The 13,021-nt window shown below is 37.0% G+C and overlaps 1 protein-coding gene across 6 annotated transcripts in view; it reads left to right on the top strand.

Annotated features, from left to right (window-relative positions):
* The window catches only part of LOC124217434 (growth factor receptor-bound protein 14), a 299,568-nt gene that overhangs the window by 70,681 nt on the left and 215,866 nt on the right, over nt 1-13,021 (top strand). For all 6 annotated transcript variants that reach the window (XM_046622999.2, XM_046622998.2, XM_046622995.2 and 3 more), the window contains one exon: nt 9,684-9,814. In XM_046622999.2, the coding sequence (XP_046478955.1) occupies nt 9,684-9,814 (131 nt within the window). The remainder of the gene's footprint in view (nt 1-9,683; nt 9,815-13,021) is intronic.

Genomic DNA, 13,021 nt, shown 5'->3' with positions numbered 1-13,021 from the left:
TTAGCAAAGAAAGGGTTGTAAAATAAAAAGTTAGGGGTGAAAAAAATTCTCGTCAGTACCGACGAGAACTATAAGTGTGTAGAACAGCCTGTTAAAATTTGAAAGCAATCGGTTCGGTAGAAAAAAAGTTAGCACCCGGGCCGACCAGAAAAACAATGTTTTGAGAAAAACGCGTTTAAAGTTCAACAAGAAATTTTCATAAGTAAACTTATACTTACGTCAATCGTCTATGCCTGTGAATAAATATATATAATATAAATATATATAATAGAATAACAGAGTCAACCCAGGTATAAAAAATGCGCGCAAACAATAGAAGGGTCCGAGCGGTTGCAGCTGCCGGTCGACCTTAAAGGTTGGACTCCGAGGCGCTCTGGGAAACTCGTTATAACTCCCGAAATATTTCCAATTTCCGTCTAAAATTTTCACAGTATATTCTCAAGACATTGTACTTTCAAATTAAGAAAAAAAACAATTCTCCATTTTTTGAACCCAAGTTACCAGACTACTACCTTAAATATCAAAGCTACATGGGCGAACTTATAACGAAATACTGTAAACTGTGTTGCTATATGGGTATGTACTTGTTTTACCGTTTATCCAGCCATAAGCTTATTTCTGTGTATGAGAAAAAAAGTAATGCATGTGTAACAATAAGTAGGATGAAAAAAAAATGAATAAAAAATAGAATAAATAAATATACGAAATTAATATGATGAGAAATAACGGTTGGGTTCATTTTTAGTCATGTAAAAAAGTTTGCTCCTCAGTCAAAGAAAATTCACGAAAAGTTTCGAATCTTTTTAGAAGAACATTTTTCGCAAAAAGTGGGTGGAATAAAATCTGTAAAAATTAGAAAATGTATATTTGGTAGTGCAGATCAGCAGAAGTGGGAAATAAATCCGTGACCATTCGGTGGGGATCGGGGTGAAACTTTGTTCACTTTCATTTAGACTACCCCGTATATAAAATAATTCCGGACAGATGGGATATCCAGAAATTTGCGAATATATATATGACATATTTTTTGTTATAACTTTGCGGTTTTATGAGGTTATGAAAATATTTCGACGGATTCCTACGTGTAATGAAATTTAGAAATTAGCTTATCGTTGGGCTGCAGACACAGTTTTATGAGGAAGTTATTACGGGTATTATAAGAAATCTGTAGAATATAAATAATTTGTTACAAATATTTATAATATACGTATACATTGTGTAGTCATAAGTTATGCCCACCAGCTATAACGACGACGTTTCGACGGTATAATTTAGTTCAACGGTGGCGCCTTGGAAGTCTGTTGGTTAGTTATTATTACGAGGAAATTGGGGAGGTGCAGGAGGAAGGAAAGAAGGAAGGAAGGAAGAATGGATGGGAGAGAAAAAGAGGGAGAGCATCGCTCCTGTTCGATTTTATAAACAATAACAACGACAAGGAGATTGATAAGAGATTAAGGTCATGCAGTAATCCTCCCCTTACCGACCGAGCAAACTCACCCTTTTCTTCCTATATTAAATAAACAAATGAACGAAAAGGGTTCAAATTTTGACGGTGCAACGCTATTTTGTAACGAAAATGAGGAAAGTTATTCGTATAACGAAAATTGTGAAAAAAAATGTGTCATTTCTGATCGTGAGCTGATCGTGAGAGCATCTTTTATTTACGAAATTATTTTAATTCTTAGTTTCCGTCTGGCGACTTCTATATTGCGTGAAAACAGTCCCACAACTTCTCATTTTACACGTCATTCTTTCCGGAATTCCGCAACGTGTCTCAGATATGGGACCTTTTGGCCCCTGAAGTCCAGGAAATGTGGGAATAGTAACACGTGTCAAAAAACCACACAGTTTTTTGACAATTTTCGGGATACTAGTAACTCCTGAATTCCTCCACGAAATAGCGATGCACCGTCGAAATTTGAACCCTTTTCCGTTCGTTTGTTTATTTATTACGTAGGAAGAAATAGGGTGAGTTTGCTCGGTCGGTAAAGGTAGGAGTACTACATTACCTTGAGAGAAAATATTGTGTGCGGAATAGAGAAAAGGAATTACCATGTTTATTGTATTCTATTATATGTATAGTATCGTGATTCATTCGAGAATTCACAGTCTGTATATTCAATCCTCTTTTTGATTCATTTATCGCTCTGTCTCTTTTTTCTTCCCTTTTTTTTTTCCTACTGGCTTGTTCGTCAGTCTCCTCGATTGAATTGTTTTCACGAATTGTATTCGTTGTGGCGATCAAGCGATGTTGGAGGTTATTTTCACAGCATTCCTTTCGGAAAGCTGCTATATTGACATTCGCGTTTATCGCTTAATTGTTATTGTGCCATTAGAAATTGATGCTTCTCGTATTGTGTCAACGAATCAGCGACGAAATCTTAGTTTCCAACTCACATTTCTTATACAAGTATAACAATTACAGGTAACAATATCTTATAGTTTAACAAACGATTTCAATATATTGTAGAATTATTTATTGTCGTTGTTGTTGGTTTTACTGTGAGCGCAATGACAGAAAATGAAAAAGAACGCAAGAAGACAAACTAACGAGTTGTAAGCGTGTAAGAGAAAGTGGTCCCAGTTTCGATGATTGAGAGGGAACGAAGAAACAAAAAGAAAAGAAAAAAAAATAAAATAGAAAGAATACGTGTCGATCTAACAACTCATCATCCCCGCGGTATTTATTCTAAGGTTAGATTCTACGGTCACGGCTTATGTTACGTTTATTGAGATTCAGTTTGTTTCACGCTCGGCCGACTGTGGCGCTGCAGGTTTCTCAGTGTTGCCAACGTAACTGGTCTAGTGGAAAAAAATTAGTCGTCTCAGATTCATTGTTCCCAAGCGTACCTTTGCACTCGTGTACATGTGTATATTTTTACGTACGCATATAGTAGGGACGGATAGGAGGTGCGGCGTAGTTTCTACGCTGCAGCCAAGAATCAATACGCAACTTGGCCCAGGTCAGGGATCCTTCTCCCACCCCATTTTCCCTCCCTTGTGTCCCTACACTCCCTATACCTGTTCCTTTCCCTATTCTTCCTCCTACCCTCTTCTCGTTTACCTGCTTCTCCTACCCCGCCTTTATGTGCCTCGATACCCAACACGTTGCGTTCATCCCTGTTCCCTCCCCCCAAAGTCTACTTTGATATTGCAAGAGCCCGAGAAGTCGGAGAACTTTATTTTACAGGGACGAATCGGTCTGGATCAAAAGTTTGTTGAATGAATTAAAGGAGAGAAAGAAAAAAAAAACAATATTCAAAGAATTTTCCAGCAATTTTTACATTCGTGACAATGATAGCGAATGCGAATGAAACAACAACATCGCTGCTATGTGATGGAAACGAATCCCAACTAATTCGAGAGCTAAGACTTCAATGATTTAGAAAAAGGTTTTTTTAATAGTCTGACTGTTCAAAATAATCAGACTTTAGTGTTAAAAAAAAAAAAAAAAATTAAAATTTGATTCGTGTTATTACGGCTTTACGTATAATCGTCATCAATTACATTTGTATTTTATAATTGTCCTGTAATGTAAGATTGCTAGAATGATTTTTTTTTTTTTTTTAAAGATAAGTTTTGTGGGGATATGGTCAACGAGAAGAATAAGCCGAAAAACATTAGAATCGGATAAAAAGGTCAATCCAGAGTTTGATCATTTTAAATCGTGTTATTAGGAAACCTTTTCTCAAACTGCTAATCAACTATCTCAATTTGTGTTAATCGAATTTACTAAAATTAATTTTTATCACGTGCAGTGAGGAATATATAATGAATCGATTGTATGGAAAAAAGTGTCAAAAATTGTTCTTTTTCAACATTGAAACACGCATCGAGCATCGCGTGTCAGTTGACAGTTCTATAGAATACTTCGAATATTTCTGTCTGTCTGTTAATAATAATAAGACAACGACAACGACAACGGCAACGACAACGATAATAATAATAATAAAACAGTAATAATAATAATTTTAAAAAATCAAAACGGGCTAGGTTGTTGTGTCGTATACATATTGAATTAGAGAATTGTAAAATGATACTTGTAATGTAACGATGAAATGTTTTGTTTTTTTCTGAATTATGTACTTGCGGTAATCTGACGCTAAAAAAAAATCCGGTTTCAATTTAACGATAGGATCGTTAAAAGAATACCGTCGTCTTAATTACTACATTGAGAATCTAATACTTAACACACGTCATCATTCACGAGGCAATAAATAACTGGCTAGTTGATATTGCGAACCTTCTGTGACGGACTCCTCCCTATTAAATAATATTATACAATATCGATTATAACTCGCCGTTAGATTCCTATGTCGTTAAATTTGATTACGAGTTTATAAAAATGTTCAAATATCGCAGTTTAGCGTGAATTTTTTTTTCAAGAGGATATTCAGAAATAATCTGAATATCACGCGAATAAGACGCAGAAGACGGTAATAATACGATGTACAAAGTAGTCGAGCTGAAAATAAAGTATTTAATAACCGTTTGTATAAGTTGATACAATAAATTGCTTGCATTATAACTTTGTTCGTGTAATAAGGGATTTTAGAACCGCAACGAGTTTCCGGCAAGTTGTTTCGTTTTACCGTTAATTAGACAAGCGTGTATTATATATGGTGTATGTTTATATAAATGTTGGAGAAAATCTCCTTATTCTTCATACCTGTAGTAACTACAAACCCTAGTTATTTAAGATGTATATCGATATAATAAGCTGAAGTGGGTACATAAACTGCAACAATTATATCAGCGTGCAAAGACGTAATGTACTATTATCTATGTATATAAAATGACGTAGTTCGTTAAAATGTTACGCTAATTATAGCTTGGCTAGTTGAGAGGATCAATGTACAAGGATCGCGTAGTTAAAAGAGAAATAAATTATAGGAACGAGTAAAAAATTGACTCGTATACCGGGGAGTTGTAAATCATTTGACGTTACATTATACGTATACTGCACAATATAACATAAGCGAGTATGCAATTTAACATTCGTTAATAAATTTATACCGTTTTACAATGTCCGCTAACATGACAATAAAATCAGAGACAGAAAGAGAAAGAGAGAGGGGTAATTAAGAATGAAGAAAAAATGTGAAACGTAATTAATCTGGCAATGTGACGAGAATTTTATAATCGTTACACTTCAATTAGTGATTCATTGAAATTTAGCAAGAATTCTCACTTATTTCGACGAATTGATTGATCGATCGTATTTAATCGTTCGATTGACCAAACTTTCATTCCCTCAATCAATCAAACGCGGACGATACGCGATTCCGGTTCAGTAATTTCAGGGAAATCAGTGTTATTTACTTTAGTTGGCAACAGTTGATTAGCGAGGATGAAAATTAAATGGTAGAAGAATAACGAAATATTTTCCCTGATGTATGAAAACGACTAGCTTTGATTGAAAGAATAAGAGAAGGGGGGAGAAATGAAAAGTAAAAACGGAAGGAAGAAACAAACGCGTGCATAATTAATTCGACCGTAACACGTTTATCATTTTATTCTAAATGCCGGGACAATCTCTTGGAAGTTGAAAATCAACCGCGCATGCGCCAAATAATTCAATCTTATTGGTCGGCGAAATCTTCCCGCAGCGATATTTTTGTCCGCGACGCAGGCGTGCCAACCTACGCAAAATGTCTACGTTTGAATTTTCAAAGAGCGTAAGCGTTGAATTCCGAGCGTTCTTTGAAGAATCGACTTTCCGACCCGACAACAAATGCTTCCGAAACCTTTCCGAGTCGCTACCTCGATTATTCGAGATTCTAACCTCGAAAATTCGTATCAACCACATCGCCGGCAGAACTAGTTTGACAGCTGAAACTCGGGATGGCCAGCCGATAAAACTCGCGCTTGCGCGGTTGATTATCAAGTATCAAGAGATTGTCCCTGTATGTATATTCGGTCAGTCAAGTGAAATTGGCCGGATGATCGATGATGTTCGGGGACCCTTTTGCTGCCAACTACGCGTGTTGCTGTTAAAACAAACTTACTTCCAACGATCACTCACTAGTAAAAGTTTTATAACGACGGTTGCAGATGTCCACGAATAATCATAACAATCATAATAGTCATCATCATCAATTTAATTAGTCGAACAAATTTTCGACCCGCGTCACATCGTCGCGTGGAAACTAGAATCGTCTATAATTTAATATAACTATGCGTAGTAAGTCGATAAGATATCACGAACAAATGATCAGTTTTGCTAATAACTCTGTAACGACGTTACATTAATCTCAGACCTCGTGTCGAAACTACTTTCGATTTTATTCGGTGATCGATTCTACCCGATAACACTATGGTATCGTGTATTTTGTCGTGACGATACACACGTGACGCCAAAATTACCTTGAACAATTTAGGGACGGCTATCACGTTTCTCATTGATGTTAGATCAGGGAGTTCGGTTTTAGTGAACAAATTGAATCTACTCCAGAAGACCACTTTTCATCCTTATGTCGCATGCACCATGAGGATGATATGAAGCTGGTAACTTTACCGTAAACGATGAATGTTTGGGGGGAAAATAGTTACTTTCTCAGTTTAGTTAATCGTGAGAAACAAAATATACTCATGTTTTGCAAAGCCAACTTCTCGAAAGTCATATAATCGTGTGCAACAATGATTCTACCTTAGTTTACGTTAACGTTAACTAACTTCAACCTCATTCTCCAAGACAATATTCGAAAAACGCTTTGATCCTTGGATCGATCCGATACAAGTGAGGTTATTCTTGGGACTTCTTCCTAGTCTTCCAACATTCTTACTTACATTTATCAGTTCCTGTATTCACACCCACGCGCACCACTTACGTGATGTTGTAGCAGACCATTCATTAACAGCCGACTTCATTGATGTCGGGTCGATGGACTCGCAAAGCTCGTCTATCCATTCGTCGATACCTGTTCTCATCGACTAAACAACCTCCTCTGGTAATTAGTGCTCATGGTGAACTAACCGCCAGTCGGATGATCGTCGTTGTTCCGTTCGCAGACTCACGCTAAAGAATATATCATGTATTGTGAAGTAGTCTTTTTCGAATGAGACATTGTAACACACTCCCGTATTACAATGTCATCCTTTTCTTCTGATCATTCACTTTTTGCCGCTGGCAGGTGAAGAGGGAACGAGGACGAGAGATGAAGAAATAGCCAAACCCATCACTACCGTCCAATCAATTGATTAGATTTCCGTCGACTTGCATCCGATGCAAGTCCTTTCTCTCTACAACATATCTTCATGCTCTCTGAACCGAGAGCCATGCGGTCGGTTGGCTTGTTTTGAATTTATACCGGTTTCCGATGATTACAACACTCGGAATGACCGGCGACTATAAATTATATCACTCTTGATTCATTATCTATTTATTAAAGTGGAACAATCGCTTATCATTGATTGATGAGTCCTTTTGAGTCTCGTCCCAAGAATTCTTGGCTAGCTCTTCTTCTCCTTCTTCTTCTTCTTCTTTTTCTCCTCTTTTCTGAACGGTTCACCGTCCTTTTGTTCCGCCACTGCACAGGACGGATGGACGGCGCCACATTCTATCGTTGGTCACGGGTTAGTTAGGATGTGTATGCCGAGTATAGTTCAGGGATGTAGAGAACGAATCCACCGATGTTTTACAATGGCTTCTCAAGTCGAGTGTATCTCACTCTTTCATTCCTCCTCTTATTCTCCTGGCGTATCCACAATCGTTTTCTTACTTCTTGACTTTTTACACGGATGTAATTTCTTATTATTATTCTTTCTCGTTTTTTTTTTCTCGTCAACAGTCAGATCAACAAGCATTTGTGAATTATACCGTAATATTATTTTACATACGTATTATACCTTGTTTATATCCAACCAAGGTGAATTATTTCGGTTTCAACTTATGTTATACTCTACTGTCCGATTAAAGACGAGATTATCGTCTCTGAGAAATTCAATCCGGTAAGGATTATGGTCCAGATTTTGAGAAATCATCGTTTGAGTCATGGTCTCAGTCAAAGAGCGATGAAATATTCTGATTTCTTGGTTGATTCGTTGAGAAACATGGTTCATTCGGTAAAAATCTGATGCATCTGAAGTTTCGATTGATGAAAATTTTCATTTGTTAATTTCGATGTTAGATTTCTCTCGATTTAGGCGAGTAGGTGAAACCTAATTAACCATTTGTGAATGCGCAATAATAAAATTATGGTTAAATATCGTATTGATTCACAGTTTCCTCCCAAATTGGAAGAATTTTTAATCGAGCTTGACGATCGGAACTTCAAGCACATAAAATCTGACCATTTCCATAAACGGTTGAATAAATTCTAGTGAATTTATACGTACGATCGGAACATTGAGACCATTTTGAAAATTGATCGATAACCGTGAAGAGCTTCTCTTCACAGAAATTACCGTTATAGTTTGAGGTTGAATTGTTATCCCTAACATTGTTGGTCAAATCGTTGCCAAGATGGGAAAGTACGAATGAATCAGACTGCGGAGAAACTATACACACAGGTACATACATTCATACACGCATACATACATGATGATTAATTTGTTCGCACCCGAAGTGCGCAAATTGCGAAACAATCGCGACGTACGTGGACACCATACGAGCCAATAGCGTAGCAGTATACATGTACCAAAGAAGTCGTAAATGGGCGACGGTGAAAGGATTAGACATCCTTCGCGAGATATTTTCTCTCTATTTCTTTTTCTCCCCCTGACGTTGTTCGCGAGTCATACTTGATACACGTGTACCTTACATATTTGCTCGATCAACCACGTCTTATGCTTCGGTAGTTGAAGCCATCGCAGGTTTTGGCTCAAGGTGGTTTGATCCGTCATCCGTCCCGTATAGACATACATACACATACGCGTTCAAATATCCCTTGGCTATGATTGGCGAAATTTGACCTGAATATGCGAATAATGCAGCGAAGGAAAATAATGGGTGATTATATAATGATCGATAGTTGCAGTGCTGACGATTATCCATTATCCTATTAACGATATTTGCAATGTGAAAATGAATTCCCATTCACCCTCGTTTCCAATATTTGTTTATTCTTCAGGAATTCGATGATGCAGAATTTGGATTCAAATAATTGCAAAAGCGTTTCAAGATCTTTACGCGCAAACAATTGAATTGTTTCTTATTCTATGTAATTTTTTTTTTTTCTAACTACATGCTCACGTGACCTGAGAACAAAGCAAGGGTGTAACAATAATAATAGAGGTAGATACCGGATGTTTTTACCGTCAATGAATAATTACTTTCAATTGTTATTGGTGGAAGTTCGGTCGCGAACGATTTACTGACGCGCTAACTTTCCAACGCGGTAAAACACGACCGCGTTACATTATCGCGTTCCTATTCATTGAGAGACGCGAGGCTGCTAATGAACGCTAACGAGTTCTTCCTTTGGGACTCGAACATCATTCTTTCATGTGCATCGGCCGGTGTTGTTTTTTTTTTTTTTTTTTTTTTTTTTTTAACCCTGTTGCGTAACGCGCACACGATTTTCACAGAAAGAATGTCAAAACGTAGGTGAAAAAGTTTTGCGATAAAACACTGTCAAATTAACGCGCATTAACGACGATTTATACGATAAAGAATGAAGAGTTTGAAAAAAAAAAAAAAAAATTATCCAACGTTCTCATTTCTTGTTAAATCTGTGTTTCAGAAAGAAGTCTGGAGGATCACGAAGATGTCCTCCGCGTTTACAGGGACATGGAATACTTCGCTCCGAACACCCCAAAGCGACTGGTATTCCGACAAGATTTCCGGAAGTACGAATTCTTCCACGATTCAAAGGTGAGAATTTAAAAAAAAAACAACAAAAAAAAAAGCCGAATCCTAGTTTTCCCCATTATTTCCCGTCACATTGCTTTTTCCATTCACGCTTATTTTCGTTCTTAACTCCTCTCGGTATTTACCGCTCTTTACCGACCGACTGTGTACCTTTTCTCGAACTTTGTTACCGACGTAGTTTGTATCTACCGTTGGTAAATCGCACTCCGAACGTCGGACGGTTATCAAAAGCTCTTCACTTACCTACCGTAGATATTCAACCGACTAATTGTCGGATGTAGAAATTCATACTCAAACGAACTGACTCGATAATATCCTTATTAATCCATCGAGTCAGTCTCGTTTCAACTTTGCCGTTCAACTACCGATTGCGTTCGAGTAGCCATATCGACCATTACGGGAATGAAAAATTGTCAGGACAACGTTCATTCTTCAAAATTAACTTCCGCATCGCTTTCATTTTCCTTTCTTTTTTTCTACCTTTGATGTTTACTTTACTTTTTTGGTTTGTAAATTACGTCATTGAGGTTTGTTTTCTTCTTTATTGGAAAATAAATAAAAATATTTAGGTACCTTGTCTCGTGAGTGATGTTGAATTTCGTATATTTGTTTTTTTAATTCGCACTCGTTCTTTCGTTAAATTTATTGCACTGTAGTTAACAACGATCAATTCTTGAATTTACTGCTGATTCGGCAACAATAAAGATTATATTAAAGTTGGTATAAACTTCTTCCGTTTCTTCGAACGTGATGAATTTTCAAACAATCTTTATTACAATAATATACCCTGTTTAACTAACGCATCCTATAACGCAGGAGAGTGAATAACGATGCAGAGAATATGATACACAAAGTGGAACACGGAACACGTTTTGTATGTAGAAAAATTTCATGCAATGCCGGTGTGTAATATACACACATATTTATTATACGTATACGTGCGTAAAGCGACGATAGCATCAGCAATTATAAATCGCTTTACGTTCTTACCGTGTACGATATTGAACCAATATTGAAGCCACGCTTTGAGATCGTTGGATTGCGATATGAGAGGATAGGATGGGATTTGATGGGTATCTGTACACTGGGAATATATTATTACCTAGGCGAGGAGTTCGTTTCATCGATTTTCATATTATTAAATGTTGCGTACGCGATAGTGGATCCGCTATATCTTTCTGTGTGTCCATACAATTTACACGCGTACCAACCTACGCAATATACTTCATGCACGTGTCAGACCCGATTCATCCAGCATTATACGTACCTACTGCTCTCTCGATTTCGAATATGACTGTTCTCTCTGCCTGTATTATATCCTCCTCCTCCTCCTCTCGTTGTCCGCGTGCTCTATGGTTTTCTATTACTACAATTCTCCGCACACATCGCTGAAATACAATTCTGAACATACCATAATCTTCGATTTGTCGTTCGGAAATTAATCTCACGCGTTGTGCATTGAAATGCTGCAACGCTTGCGTTGTTGTATAATAACGAATCGGTTTTTCGGATGCTCGTGAAAATTGTTTGATCGTGAATTTTAACTGTGCAGCTATTTTCCGTGGCGTTGAGAAATCTGTATCAAGTTTGAAGTTGTTTTATCACAAAAATTCTTCGCAAGAAAATTGCGATCTCGAACGATCTTAAACGTCGACTCATCTTTTAAGTTCGTATTGCATTTTTGCAAATTTATTTTGCGTTTTCGAAACAGACTACAGTATTACAGGTGTACAAAGAATTGATCAACATCCTCCCCCTCCACCTATCGCAATGAAATAACTATCAGAATATTCGTCGATATACGATGAAAGAATGAAATCATCGCGGTATTTTTTTTTTTATTTTTTATTTTTTTTTTTTCATTTGTTTAATTGTAACTTCGTTGTTTGGTCAGCGAATTGCGAGGCGATGAAAACTGAATATACGTGTATCTAAGTCTGTCGTTAATTAAACATCGGATTAACCGAATCCCATTAATAATGTAAAATCGATTCGGTGATTATTTGCAGTCCGACGAAGGATATGTAATTCATTTACGTCGTGAGTAAAGTTTGTATAGTCCAGGTACTCACGGATGCTTTGTTATATAAACAGTGCCCGCATCCGTTGCGAATTAATTACCCACACCCCTTCGATTATCTTCTCGTCTCTTCTCTTCTCTCCTCTCCTATTCACTCATGAATTATCTACGTCTTTGACAGATCCTAACAGGGATTCGGAGCTCATCTCAATATGGGATATTCCATGCCATATCGAACAGGTTACTACCGCTAGTCGATTTTCAATTTCATCGAAACATTTTATTCCCCCATTACAATAGCGTGTTTAAAATTGAAATTTTTATATTTTTAATCGTTTCACGCAGTAGCATTTTCAGTCTTAAATATCAAAAAATATTTTCAATTCGTTTCCCATCTTCTTTCAAAATCCTTCGAAAATTTCTCACATATATATATATATATCATCTTTCGTTTCGTTTATTCTAAAATCGGTTCCGCGTTGGAATAATTTTTCACATCCCACTCGCGTTTCTAGAACCTTGCTCATTTTCAATTTCCACAAATCAATGTTTAATATTATTATTATTATTTAGTTTAAAACCGACAGAAAACTAAAAGACAAACGTGAGATATCGACTTTGAATGAAACTCTCGACAAGTGAAATGAGGAAAAAAAATTGCAACGATAGAAATGATTTCACATAACGAAATCGACGTTGAACTCGATGAATCAATTTTTCAAAACTTTTTTTTTTTTTTTGAAGCAGATATTCGTAATTCGGCATTTGCGTTTCGTGAAACAATAACGAAATAGAAGCAATTGGGGCTGCTTTAGTAAGTAATTTGAAAATTATGCAAACAAATCCAATATCGTTGGGTCAAAATTTGACAAAGTTGGCAGGGAATGCCCCGTAGAGGCGCATCTCTCTCTCTCTCTCTCTCTCTCTCGGGATCCAAAACTCCGTAAGCTCGACTTGCGGGTGTGCACCTCGCGTCATACGAAGAATACAGCGTCTGCTGCATTTGATAGCTAAGAGAAACCTCGCGACGAGCCATTGTTCATCCCGTCTGTGTACGTGTATGCACAACTGTACAATACATACCGTACACCCACCTATCCACTTGTCCGTATCGTAATTATACCTGTGCAGTCTGTATCTCGCCTCGATTTCATCGCTCGATCGGAAATTGGAATACAGTGAGAGAAATT

The sequence above is a fragment of the Neodiprion pinetum genome, chromosome 4, assembly GCF_021155775.2.
Source record: "Neodiprion pinetum isolate iyNeoPine1 chromosome 4, iyNeoPine1.2, whole genome shotgun sequence".
NCBI classification, from domain to species: Eukaryota; Metazoa; Arthropoda; class Insecta; order Hymenoptera; family Diprionidae; genus Neodiprion; species Neodiprion pinetum.
This window is presented reverse-complemented; position numbering and strand designations above follow the sequence as displayed.